The sequence below is a fragment of the Protopterus annectens genome, chromosome 9.part0 (genome assembly GCF_019279795.1).
Source record: "Protopterus annectens isolate FY-2018-M chromosome 9.part0, PAN1.0, whole genome shotgun sequence".
Classification (NCBI taxonomy): Eukaryota; Metazoa; Chordata; order Ceratodontiformes; family Protopteridae; genus Protopterus; species Protopterus annectens.
This window is the reverse complement of record NC_056743.1, coordinates 194,867,559-194,881,769: the sequence shown is the minus strand read 5'-3', so window position 1 is coordinate 194,881,769 and position 14,211 is coordinate 194,867,559. Positions and strand designations below refer to the sequence as shown.

The 14,211-nt window shown below is 38.6% G+C and overlaps 1 protein-coding gene across 1 annotated transcript in view; it reads right to left on the bottom strand.

Annotated features, from left to right (window-relative positions):
- The window catches only part of USP47 (ubiquitin specific peptidase 47), a 3,572,488-nt gene that overhangs the window by 165,557 nt on the left and 3,392,720 nt on the right, over positions 1 to 14,211 (bottom strand). The window contains exons 30-31 of the mRNA XM_044082726.1: positions 7,706 to 7,753; positions 7,494 to 7,624 (exon numbers count right to left, since the gene is read on the bottom strand). Coding sequence (XP_043938661.1) covers positions 7,494 to 7,624; positions 7,706 to 7,753 — 179 coding nt within the window. The remainder of the gene's footprint in view (positions 1 to 7,493; positions 7,625 to 7,705; positions 7,754 to 14,211) is intronic.

The window sequence follows — 14,211 nt, the reverse complement described above, 5'->3', positions numbered from 1 at the left end:
TCTATGTAATGTGCTCCTTTCATTTTCTAACAATCCCAATTCCAGTTCTTCTTTTCCCTGCTACAATACTCAAAACTTCAAATATAGTTGGTTTACACTTTAATTCTGTTGGCTGCCAGAAACACAGTTACTAGAAAATGGAAATTAAACTTAACAAGGCCTTACTATGTCTAGGCAATTCAGATCCTATATCCTAGCTCAAAATCATGTTCTTCCTTACACTCATTTGATCACCCAGTAGTCCTGACAGAGTACTCTGTAAGGAATTTTTAAAGTCTGACAACTCATTATACTCCAAGAACATACTAAACTTAACAAGGCCTTACTATGTCTAGGCAATTCAAACCTGTATCCCAGTACTCTGCTGGGAATTTTTAGTCTGCCAACTCATTGCTCTCCTAAAACATGGTCCCACTTGCCTCTTTCTTCTCCATCACACCTCCAACATTTGCTGTTTACCTAAGGAAAAATTATCTGGTCTGTTTGGGTATAAAACACCTATGCAAACACTTCCAAGCAAAAATCCTAATTCTTCTAGACTTTGCTGCACATTTGAGAGCCATACACATGTCCTCCCATTTGTTTCCCTGTGAATTGCTTATCCACTCTCTCTCTCTCCCCAATCTTTTCTATCCTCCTCCGATTGATTCCCATAGTTATTGTACGGTATTTTATATGGTCTACTAATTATCCCCTTTTTACTAGTGGCTTCTGTTCTACATGTAATTAATAACTCTACCAGAGCAGGTATTTGACTTGGGATTCCCCATCCCTTTCTCTTTGCCTATACTCAGATAGCTTATACTCAGATATCAATCCCTGATAGGGAAGACAGTCTCTAGCCTGCAGTCCCAATGTCTTTATGCCTTCTTCCCATTCTGTTACCTTTTTCCAGATATTTGCTCCCAATACCTTGGTTCCTTTGCAAAATTCCTCCAGTAAATTCCAGTCCACTCTTGACTATTCTCTGTACCCCTAATTGCAGTCATCCCTATCAGCAAAATCTCCTTTCTCCATTCTAGTGTTTGCTTATTTCTTAGAATACTTTCTGCAACCTTATGAATGCAATATTCACTGTGGCTATTACTATATGCCTTAAGGATTTGCATCCAAAGTCACACACACTATTATTTCTTGAATCACCCCCACCCCTTTTCATCATCATCCCTTCTCACTTGGAATTCTAGCTTTTGTTTGTGTTATATATATATACATATATATATATATATATATATATGTGTGTGTGTGTGTGTATATGTATGTATGTATATATATATATATATATATATTTATAAGCCTTAACTCTGTAGCTCTAAAATATTCATTCATATCAGGTATCCTAAGCCACAATGTTCTATTTGGACGGATAAACTTATCCCACTTGAATCTTGTCCTTTCCCCACTCAGATAAATGTATTCAACTATTTTTATTAATTGCTATCCACATCATCATCATCTCCAGTTGATAAAAATATAACTGACCTATATATAAAACTAAAGGGACTAAACATTTTCACTGCTTGTATCTTGCTATCCATAAACACGAGCTTCCAGTTTCTCAGTTTTTGAATTACCTTTTGCTTAGTCTCTTCCCACATATCCTTAGTTGCCATAACAGAATCCTTTTTAATCCAGACTCCTAAATGCTTTGTGTCCCCATAAATATGGCTACTTCTGGACCAATTCATGTGTGTGTACATAGTTTACAGCTATAGTCTTTGCTTTATCTTCATTAATTTTATATCCCAAAATGACTTGAAACTGTCTCAGAATGTTCCACAACACTGAAATGTCATTTTCTGGTTTTATCAGGTTTAAAATATCACCTACAAATACAGCCAACGTTTCTTGATTACCATACCAATTACATCCTTGAATTTCTGAGTTGCTTATTTTCCTTGCCAATGGTTCTAAATATAACACAAATAACAAAGGGGAAGAAGACACCCCTGCCTGGTTCCTCTGTTCAAAGAGAACCTATCATAGAGGAACCCCAACCCACTCTAATATTTGCCTCCAATCCCTCATGTATCCTCCTAATTAACCTTATTACATCAGGTAATATAAATGATTCCACTGCACTACTCATAAAATCCCAGCTTACTGTGTCAAATGTTTCATTTGCATCAGAACTCACCAACAATGATATTTTCTTACATTCTCCTGCCCTCTAGACATTATTATTCTATTAAAGTTGTCAAATGTTTGCATACCCTCCACAAAATCACACTGATACATATCAATTTTAGTATCACCGTTGTCATTCTTTTAGCCATTAGGGACATAAACACTTCATAATCATGGTTTAGAATTAAAATGGGCCTATATGAAGCTGGATCGCATGGGTCTTTACCATCTTCAGGTCTGATAGTCTCCACTGCTTTCTTCCAGGATGGTGGTGCTTCTCCTCCTTTTAAAGTACTGTTAAACAAAGCCTTCCAGATCTTTATCACTTTCTTCCCTCATAGCTTCCAAACTTCCACAGGAATACCATCTATTCCTTTTGACTTTCCTGTCGATTGGTTATACATCACCATTTTTATCATCTCCCCCTATCCTGTTAGAAATTGAGCCTCACCTGCCTCTAACCTTGGCATATTTACTCCTTTCATAAACTTTTCCATGAATACTTTTTCTTAACTTCCACTTTTCTCCGTTTTATACAGATTTTTATAAAATTTCCGAAAAATGTCTAATACCTCTACAGGATCTGTGGTTATTTTCTTTGTTATAGGCTCCCTAAGCTTGGCAGCACCCCTTTCTACTTTCTGTTGCCTTAGCCATTGTGCTAAAAGCTTTTGTATTCTGGAGTTATCATCAAAGACAGTTGCCTAACAGCAATCTTTCTAAACTCATGGATATTATCCTGGTGGTCCCTTATTTCCTCTTTAGCACTCTGCAGTTGCGCCTCTTCTTGTTTTGTAAGATTCCCTCTATTCTGCAATACTTTAACCTTTGACCGTCCCTCTAAATAATTCTTGATACTTCTTAACCATACCACTTTCTTTTATTTCTACCATATTTTTAAACTCCACTTTCATTTTATCCCACTCCCTAGCTATGTTTTCTTCCCCAATAACTCCTGAATAATTTCCACTACCCTTTCCTTAAATGCCTCTCTGTTTAACAGAGACGCGAGGAAATGCCAGTGTCTTATTTTTACTTCATTACCTTACATTTTTATTTTATTAATAGCACATGATCGGAAATAATTATTGGATGCATATCAAAACTTTTAATTAAATGCACATGTTCCTGTGAAATGTAATTTCTGTCCAGCCTAACCCTGTTTTTTTTTTTTTTTTTTTTTTGTACCTTGGGGAATAATATGTAAACTCTCTCTGGGCTCCTACTACTAAATTCACATCTTCCATAGCAAATATTCTCACAAATTTCTTCAAAAATCTACTTTCTTTTGTTATATATTCCCTTCTATGTCCCCCTCCTCCAATACATCTGCACTGTTGCGAATCAAATTCCAGTTCCCATCTGTAATATTCCCTGCTAAAAGCTGATTTCTCCCAGAAAGCTCAATTGTAGCAGTTTTAGGTGAAATATAAATGCATGCCAGAGTAATACTCCTCCCTTGCCAGCAGCTCCTTACTGCTACAAATCTACCATTATATGTTTTCGCCTCTTTTATCACTATTGGAGCTCCTCTAGCAATTGTACTTCCCTTTTCATTTGTCCCAGATATTCCAATGAATAACCACCCTGAAATCTTTTCTTTATCAAATTCACATGATCAGTTATTTTCATGCGTCTCCTGTAGCATAGCTATTTACACACTGCATTTTGTAATATAGTTCACTACTCTTTCTTTTTATATACACCCGTGAAAGAATTCTAATTTAAACGTAATATGGAAAGTGATGCCATTATGATAAGAAATTATTATTCCCACCTATTATGTATAACAGTTTTTTTAATGTCTAGTTTCAGCTTTTGTGTTATATGCATAAACTAATGTTTGGAAGGTTAATCTTTTATACAATCATTTCTTGTCATATCCATTTGAATCTATGCCACTTCTTACATGAGTTTTTTTTAATGAAAACCCTCACACGCGCACAACAAAAATCAAACACACCCAAAGAACCCCCCCATAGACCATTAACTTAATACAATACACAAAACTATGCACATCTTCCAATAATGAAGTTTAACCTTCATAACAGGAACAATTGTATTAGACTGACAGCTACACGGACAGTCTTGAATTGACCGATAATGAAGGTTATCCATACTAAGATGCATGGTATAGCCTGTGTTTCTACTTACACTAAGTGCTGTTTTTTGTTTTATCTTTATTCCTCTCCCAGATGTAGAAAACATCTTGACTGCTTTCAGAAAACATTATCTTTTAGCCACTGAAAGAAAAAAGTATTCTATTTTTATTACCCTTAGCCTGTCTCCACAGAAACATGAGAACCAGATACAAAAGTTGCCTTCAGCTAGGAGCTTCTCATGTTGCACTGTGAACGTTTACAGTAGAGAGTCGAACATCCAAATTAATTGGGACCTAGGGTAGTTCGGCTAATCAAACATACAACTGAACTGGATGAAAAACTTCTAAAATCTTGTTTTTTTTCTGCACACAGGAATGAACTTTTCAACCATTCAGCGATTCCAGTGGACAATAAAGAATATTTTTTTACAGACGAGCTGGCTACGAAATCAAAAAACATGCTCAAGCGAATATGTATAATGTTTGCATATTCAGACTTTATGATTTTTCCTACCTGAAAACTTTGGAAGGCTGTCTCAGACAACTGATGTTTCGGATAATCAAGACTCTACTGTATTTGCTAAAGGAAAATTTTCATTACATTCAATATTCTTTTATTTACATCTTTCTACTTAAAACTTGTTATTTGATCAAGCCAATCCAGTCATTCCGCGATGCAAAAAAAAGAAAAAGCTTATCAGTTTTACTCATATCATGCTCATTTGTCCGGGCTTTCTTCTCTTTTTAGATTACAGTGCTTAAATTTCTTAAAACTGAACAAAGAAACGAGGGGAAATGGCCCCATGTTTACTTTACTATCTCTATTATACACAAAAAAGTGAAAAGCTTTACTATATTATCATGCAATATATGTCATGTTTTATAAAAAAAAAAAAAAAAAAAAGCCAAGACAAAGTGTTTTATTTACAATTACCTCTTTTCCTTCTCTCCCCCTCCTTAATGTTCTTCCAAACAGTAATGACATGAAGTAAGGCATATAATTTGGAGTCCCCTACAAGTTTAATAAAGTCAAAAATTTCCTACATTTCCAGGTTTTCTTGTTCCTCCATATTTCACAAATGTGACTGATGCTTTGCAATCCCGCATTTATTCATTAAATTTCTGAGTTGCTAGTTTTCTTCCTGTTGGTCTCTCTCTCTCTCAACTCCAGTCTTTGCTTCATTTCCAAGGTATTCCTTGTTTTTCTAGTCAACACCTGTGCTTTTTTCTGTTTCTCAAGCGCTTTCCTTTGGAATGCTGCAAAATGTTTCACTGGCATAGTCTCTTTATGAACACTGTTATCAGAAGAATAAGAAGCAAAATCTCTCTCTCTGTTTGGTAGCTCACTTTTTGTTGGACAAACTTTTGTTTTTCCTTTTTAGCATATTCTGCATCAAAAATGACTTTGACCCCTCAGGAAAAAAATAATCTGAACATAGCTGGATACAGCAGCTTGAAGCTCACACCAGATTCTCGACATTCCCTGCTTGCTGGATTAAATTTACCCTCATCTATCTTGTGTACAGCGAGTATTTATTTTCCACAAACACTACTGTCGCTAACATTTAATACTTTTCCTTCTGCCACAGTTTTGTCAGAACCAACTCTTTCTGCTGGTAGAATTGCATCTTTACTATTAGAGGTCCTTGTCTGCTTTCTCATGGCCAGGTGTGGAGCATACACACAATATGCCCTTTTGATTAGCAATTCCTGCTGTGGAACACCAGTCCACTTTCTTATTTGTGTTTTCATAAACTTAATACAGTTTGTTCTTTTCAGTTTCTATGGTACAGCAGAAAATCTCAAGTTTTCTCTATGTGCTCTGCAATTTAACTCTATTATTTTTTGAAACATCTCTTTTTGAGAAGTCTCATACTCAAGTCAACCTTGTCTTCATTTTGACCTCTGTTTGCAATTTTATCAGTCCATATGAATATCTGTTTAAAGCGTCTTCCATTATTTTCCATCCTTTTATTTGAGTTGATATACTCCTCCAGTGTTTCATTTATTTTAATTGGCTCTGAGTACATTTGGCTTATTTTTTTACTTCTTGATTACTGAAAGTCATGTCCTGCACCAAAGCTGGAGCTTGAACTGCTTTATTGATGAACAGCTGTAGGATTCTTCTCAGGCAGTGTTTTCTCCTCACCTTTTGTAGTTTTTCTTTCAGGTTCTCTAAATGTCTTTACTGGCATAGAGGCAGTGCATTTACTAGCCAGTAACTGAAACTTACCCCAAAAGACAATTTCACTGTGTCTCTTTTTTGAGTTTCTGCACCGGGACAGCTGAAATTAACATTTACTCATTGTGTAACCATCTTGGAAGTCCCTAAATTTTATGGATATTAAGCCATACAGGAACAGAACCGATTCAGATGCTGAATGACTACATAACTGACAAATGAGACAATCTTAACGAAGGCACAGCAATTACACAACTTGCTTATGCAGCAGATATTCAAGGCAATCAACTTCCTTACATATTTCCTATTTCACAAGCCTAACTTAAGCATCTGAAGGAATGCCACATTTTCTGTTACTCAACAAAATAACAGCTACTCACCTAAGCTATGCCTTAAGAAAAACTTCAGTATGTGCACAAGGCTGGAAAGAGAAAAAAAGGAAGGATGACGGGGAGCTGTCCTTGCAAAAACCACAAGAGATGTGTCATCTGATGCAAAAACAGTGGTTTGGTTTGGGTGTATACAATTATGGATACGAATAATTAGATTCTACAGCTGGGTAATACCTGACAGCTGAATTTTGTAGATTAATATACTAAATATTCAGAGTTAGTTGCTAAATCAAAATTAGAAATCAAGAAAAATTTAATGTATACCAATAAAGGCACAGTATGCTTATTCAATACAGCTAAAAAGCAGCGGTGGTGGTGCTGCGGTAGCGTTGTCGCCTCACAGTAAAACGCTGTCCAGTTCGATTCTCAGCTAGAGCATCTTCTGCGTGGAGACATGTGTGAATGGGCGTACCTTCGTTGAAGGTTGTGCATCAGGGCTGGTAACTCGGCATGTAAAAATCAACTACCAATCATTAGCGGACCGGAGTTCCGCTGTGGCGACCCCTAACTGGGAAAAGCCGAAAGACACAACAACAACAACATGCTTATTCAATACAACTGATACACATTCTGATTAATTTAAAGTGTCTAACAGCCACTGAATGACAATGAATGATCTGTATGGTACTTTTCATACTGAAGCAGTAATAGTTTAATACAGTGTGATACATGTAAGAAAATCATCATTTACCTGTAGAAAATGACAGCTCCATCATCACAAATATAGAGAGGCCAAACATTTAGAGTTGACACCTTTGGATTCCAGTCTAACTCCTGATTTATCTCCAGTACTGAGATGTCACAGGGAAATGTACCCCGGCCCTGTAAGATAAAGTAAATAGTGATTGAGTAATATACAATACGGTATGTATGCTCACAATAAATGTAAGGCAGATAAATTACCTTTGCAAACTCAATGTTTTCTAGAGGGATTTCACTTCCTTCACTTAGCTGTAAAAAAAAAAAAAAAAGTATACAGACATTAGGCATGTAACACATTAAGAACCAAGTTTGTTTGCCACACACATCACTACAAACTTGAGGGATTGCTTCAAACATTAAAGGTGCTCCTACAACAAAAGCAGGATCTTAACAGACTTGAAAATCTGAAGCAAGAAATGTTGGGGATTCTCAAAGGTGGTCTACAATGCATCCAAAGTCTATTTCCAAAATAATACTGGAGCACAATACACAAAACTATTGAACTGCTTCTGACCCAACAGTTTTGCTACTGATATCTGTACCATAAACTGCTCACATTTACTTTGTACTTCTCTACTTAAAAATTCTAAGAATGTACCCAACTGTATAAATGTAGATGGGATTCTAGCATGGCTTTTAATTGTAACTACTTCTTAATAATATCTCAGAGCAAGATAAATATGAATCAAAGCGAAAAGTATAACACTCAAAGCGAGAAGCATTACTAAGATCATTATACAAAATAATAAAGTTAGTACAAAGCTTTGAAGTGCATCACAATAACAATAAATGGCAGATTTATCCTTATTCCTCAAAGTCTTACATAGTTAGGTTATACCACACCACCAAGGGGGCAGTACTGACTCCCTTTTTTTTCCTACAGCAGTAAACCACAGAGACCATGTGAATCTCATTACAGCAAACTACTCCCTCCATCAGCTCTAGTCTCTCATTTCTCTTTATTAGCCAGTCTCAGAAAAAACAGAAAGAAATTACAATGTTTCCAGTATGCCTGTGGACTCCATCACTTAGTAACCTATGAAGCAACATTAGCAAGGTTAGTCTCCATCATTTCACTTAGCTAAAATGTGAAGTAGCCTTTTCAAGGAAGAATCACTATACTCTGATTGTCTGTTACAGTTTTGGCTTGTCTTCTTCCAATAACTCTGATGTATTTGTATTTGTCTTGAATAACTATCTATGACTTTTTGTGTGTTCTCCAGAAATAAGGATACACTGAAAGGGCATTCACAAACTGGCCTTTGGAGTTCTCCATATGCTGCAACCAGGCAAGGCAATGAACAGCAAACAGTAAGGCCTCCTCTTGTTGCTCTAGCAAAGCCAACCAGTGTACTATGGCTGACATGGATGATCTGACTTGGGAAATAAATGTGAGGTAACAGCTGGGAATGAAGCTTAGTCTTGATGTCCACATCTGCAGCTACTCCAGAATCCTGACAAATTTGCCAAGCAAGTCTCACTGGAACCTTTTGTGTGTATAAGGTAGTTTATGGCCCTCAAACATAAGGGGTACAATGGAAAAAAAATACTTTCGTACTCTGTGTAAGGGAAGCAAGTACTTAGTCACGGGTGAATACTTAATGAGACAGATAAGCCTCAATCCAAGGCCAATGTGGAAACTGCAGCAGTGTAGTAGGTTTGAAGCAGAAAAATCAACAGAAAACAAGACATCATCATCACAATTCATTTTACTAAACTTGATCAACTTCACTCATCCTGGACTTCTAAGCAACATACGGAACATCTTTGTGAGATGGCAGCTTCCTTTTTTGGGTGGAAGAGCTGTTGAATGTGGACAATTAATCTCTGACTTCTATATATACATTTGCCTTTATGTTCTCTACTTACAGCCTATTTTTGCATTCCTTAATGGTATGGGGCAAAAATGAGGAACAGATGGAACAGCAATTAGAAAAATGAACTTCTCCCAAACATTTTGCAAATCTTTAATGCTTCTCTAGAGACAGAATCTTTGCTCCACAATGAGAATTCCTGAAAGTGAAATCCTTGATTCTGTGGACAGATTCACACAGCTAGTTTAAAAAGGAGTGAACATCTGGTAAGAAAATAACCGGCAACAATGTTCAACATGTACACAAAAGCACTTACCAAAAGTACCAATGGAAAAACTTTATAACAAATCAAAACCATAAAACAACAGACCTTGGTCTAACAGTAATAACTATTAAGAGGAAAACAAACTGTGCCTAAGTAGGAAGAGGGAGGGAGGACAGCCTGCCAGGAAAGGCTAAAATGAAAAACTATTTTTAACACTATAATCAAACACAGAAAATTCAAATACGTACAAAAAATAAAAAGAGCTAACCTTTTTGAAGCCAATCAAAAATGGACCGACTTTGCCACACTGAAACTAGCAAGAAATCATAAGTAGCCTGCAACCATTTTCTGAGTGACTAACTTCAACATGTTTGAAAAGATCTGAAAAGGTAACCCTTGGTACCAAGGAATATGTGTAAAGAGAAGGACTAAGTAGCCTGGGAAAGCTTCATCAGCTGAGCTGAATAAGAACTTCTACTTCTGTCCTAGAAGTGAAAAGGTTGAAACTCTCAATGTCAGATCCATATCTATCTCAGACATATAGGCTACAAACTTTGCAGGCTATTGCAGCATTCCAAGAACTTTACACCTGTTTATCATTTGGCCTTGTCAACTGCACAACCAATTACATTTTCTTGACATACTTCTCCACAAAGGAGGAGTGACTACAGACCCTGGCAACTATCACCCCATTAGCCTGACAAGTCTGACATGCAAAGCTATTGTCATGGAACTAATATTCAAGGACATAGGGAATCTCTAAACTCTGGATCCCACACAGTTTGGTTTTGTGAAGGGTAGATCATGCCTGCTCAACTTGGTTGACTTCTTTGAGTCGGCCATCAGAGCTGTGGATGAAGGCAAGGTGGTTCATACAGCCTACCTTGATCTGGTCAAGGCCTTTGATACTATTCCCCACTCAGGAATCATAGAAAAACTCACTAAGCTGGGCATCAACCACTATATCACAAACTGGCTCACAGACAGAATCCACAGTGTGAAAGTAGCTGATTCCAAATCAGACTGCCAACCAGTTACGAGTGGAGTCCCACAGGGATCAGTCCTGGGTCCTCTTCTGTTTGGTATCTACTTTTCAGAAGTCCAGTCCAATGCACAGGGATTCTGGCTGACAACGTTCGCAGACAATTGCAAGTTGGGAGCCATTATTAACTCCCCAAGTGATGTTGACATCCTACAGAAAGGCCTCACAGAGACCGACTGGTGTCAGAACCATGGCCTTAAGCTCAATGCCAAAAAATGTGTCATCATCCCCTTTGGGAAACACAGACAGCGTTATAAGAGATCTGAGAACACAGGCTGACAACAACCTCTCTTTTGACCACCACAGAAAGTCCTTCTATGTGGCACATCTCATTACTAAGGGTTTTGCACCCAGAAAGAAGGAGGTCATTGTCTCCCTCTACTCTTCCCTCATTAGGCCAGTCATCAAGTACAATGCCCCATTTGGCACGTACCTCACTAAACACCTGCAACAACTGGAGAGGCTGCAAAAGTACCTCACAAAGAAGATCCTTGGCCCTAAACACTTGTCCTATATGGACAGACTCAAAAAACTCCAACTATTCTCTGTCTCTTATTGCCTAGTTAGAGGTGATCTCTGCTTGACTTACAAAGCCATGTCTGACCCAGCTCTGTTAGAAATGCTACAGCTAAAGAAATCCCAATCCCTCCACACCACACACTCCAGAGACCTCAACCTCATTACCACAATCAACAGAACGTGCTGGAAGGACAGGTTCATAACCCAGAGACTGCCCATGCTATGGAATAGACTTCCCATACATGTCAAACAGAGCACCTCACTGGCCCTCTTCAAGAGAAATCTTGATGAGTGGATGGGAAATAGAAAATTCACCCAGAGGATCATTTCAATGGCTCTACTCGACAGAGGCACTGGAAACTAAGGTCAGGTGGCATGATGCCAAAGTAAACATATGGGCTAGCTTTGTAAAGGCTCCAGAGCCATTAGCCTAGTACACACCTATGAACCTATAATCATGGTTTAGTACTGAAATGGGCTTGCATGAAACTGGATCTGATGGGTGTTTATCCTCTTTTGGTATTACAGCTAGTACTTCTCCTCCTCTTAAAATACTGTTAAACAAAACCCTTCATATCTTTATCAGTTTTTGCCCTCCTAGAGTCCAAGCTTCCACTGCATGACTTTGCTTTACTGTTAGTGCTTTCACCTTCCTGATGTCATTTTAGAGGGAAAGAAAGAAAACCTGTGATGAGAGGATCATTTACTTTGATTCTCTATCTCATCAGCTTATCAACAGTACTAAGAATGCCTGCTTTTGACTGTCAGTACTAATCTGAATATTTCATTACCTTGCTTTCTTTGATTTTTAATAGCGGCCATCTCTGATACAGCATTTTAATGAATGTTTGAATTACGTGCTTAAAAATGTAGCTGAGTTACTTGCTCTTATGAAAGTAACAACTGTAGTTCAGTGTTCAAATTCATAAGTTGTTTATAGGGAAACTACCATGCACCCCAAACCCATATGGATTCCAAGAAACATGGGTGTCTATACAGGCAGTAACTAAGGGATATGTAGGGGGAATGGTGTTAGGATAATAATTTTCTAAAAGGTTGCCTCTGCCCTTAAGGGGCATGGGGATTAGTCTGGCAGAGGATAACATGATCTCTGCATCACAGTCATATTCAATTGGGAAGGGAATTTGGAAGGCAATCAAGCCTTTCATTGTCAGAATCAGAGAATTCCTCTTTTTCAGAAAATGAAGGAATTATTTTCCTCTTAACAGGGGGTTGAAAGAAGATGGAAGTATAGAAAATTACTTTTTCTTTTGTCCCTAGCTGGTGGCCGACAGAGGTGGTCGACCCCATAGTCAGTAAGCTGCTGTGGGCGCCATGGGATTCCAGACTTCCTTCATGATGCCTTTCCATGGTGTTCGGTCCATGGCAATGTGTCTGGCCTCCTGAAGGTCGAGTTGCCAGCTTCTTAGGTCCTCTTCAACCTGTTTAACCCACATCTTCTTTGGTGCACATTTGTGGACTCTCCAGTTCGCGGGGCATTTTCTCCATAATAGTATGTATGGCAAGAGGCAGGTGTCCATCCTGCACATGTCCAAACCACTGCAGTCTACTATTCTGTATCCATTTGCTGATTGTTTGCTGTTGATCAAATCTGGTCCAGATGATCTTGTTTTTAATGCAGTCATAAAGCGAGATTCCCCAGACTTGGTGCAGACATCGCATTTGGAAAACCTCAAGCTTGTTCAGGTCTGGCTTGAGAAGGATCCACGTTTCCAATCCATAAAGGAGAATAGGCAAGATCAGTGCCTGGAAAAGGAGAATCTTGAAGATGAAAGATATGTTTGTCCTCTTCCATAGATACCACTTGAGTGAGGCAAATGGTGAAGTGGCTTGTCCAATCCTGCTATGGACTTCAGCTGTTGATGGCACCTTCTTCTCCTGGACCAGCAAACCCAACTACTTGAATTCTTGCATTTGTTCAATTTGAACTCCTCCAAAGTGGATGGTGGCTTATGACCAGTCCATTGCCATCGTCCTGGTCTTCTTCACATTTATCCGTAGGCTATATGATCTGGGCAATGTCGAAGAGGAAATCTGTGGCCTCAGCATCACTGTATGCAAAAATGGTGGTGTCTTCAGTGAACACTCAGGTCACAGAATGGGCTTCATCATATTGGACTCCACTCCTGCCCTCAAATACTCCCCTCATGATGGTATCCACCACTATGTTGAACAGCACATTGAACAGCAGTGGATAGACCACATCCCCTTGATGGTCTCCAGTCTGGACGGTAAGCTCTTCAAACAGTTCGTTCTGAATATGCACCTGGCTGGATGAACCACTGTATGACGCATAAAGGAGTCTGATGATTTTCTTCTACACGTGCTCAGTCTCCAATTTTTTCCATATGGCAGGCCAATGGATACAGTCAAACCCATTTTTGAAATCGATAGAGACAACTGTACAATGTCCACACTGGATTCTTTCCTCCATTAACTGACGGATGGTGAAGATTTGATCACAGCATCCTCTGTTTTGTTTGAATCCAGCCTGTTCTTCCCTGCTGGGTCACTCACGGTGTTTCTGCAGCCTGGATTGCATGATCTTCAGACTTTGCCAATGATGGACAGTAGGCTGATACAGTGGCAGTTCTTGCATTTCCTGTTGTCCCCCTTGCTGTGGATTGGTATGATGATGGCCTTCTTCCATGTGAATGGTATCTCTTCCATAACACGTAGCAGCTCAATAAGTGTGTGGTCGGTGGAGTAAGTTATCGCCTAAAGTCTTGATTGCTTCCACAGTGACCTGATCTACCCCTGGTGCCTTGCCATTTCTCTGTGTTCTGACAGCTTTCACGTCTATGACTTTGCATTGGTCATTGTAGCCTCAGGGAGATCGATGGGTGGCGGATCAACCACTGCTCCATGAGGTGGGACATGACTGTAAAACACTTGCAAGAAAGTACAGTTGTGTACACTTGCCATAAATGTAGATGTTTGAGTGTATTCACTGTTGCAGTCATTACATTTGGGTAATCTGCTTGCAGGTTTCCCTCAGTCGGCCTGATTAACAAAGTCTTGGGTCCTGCGTCGGTTGCTGTCCCTT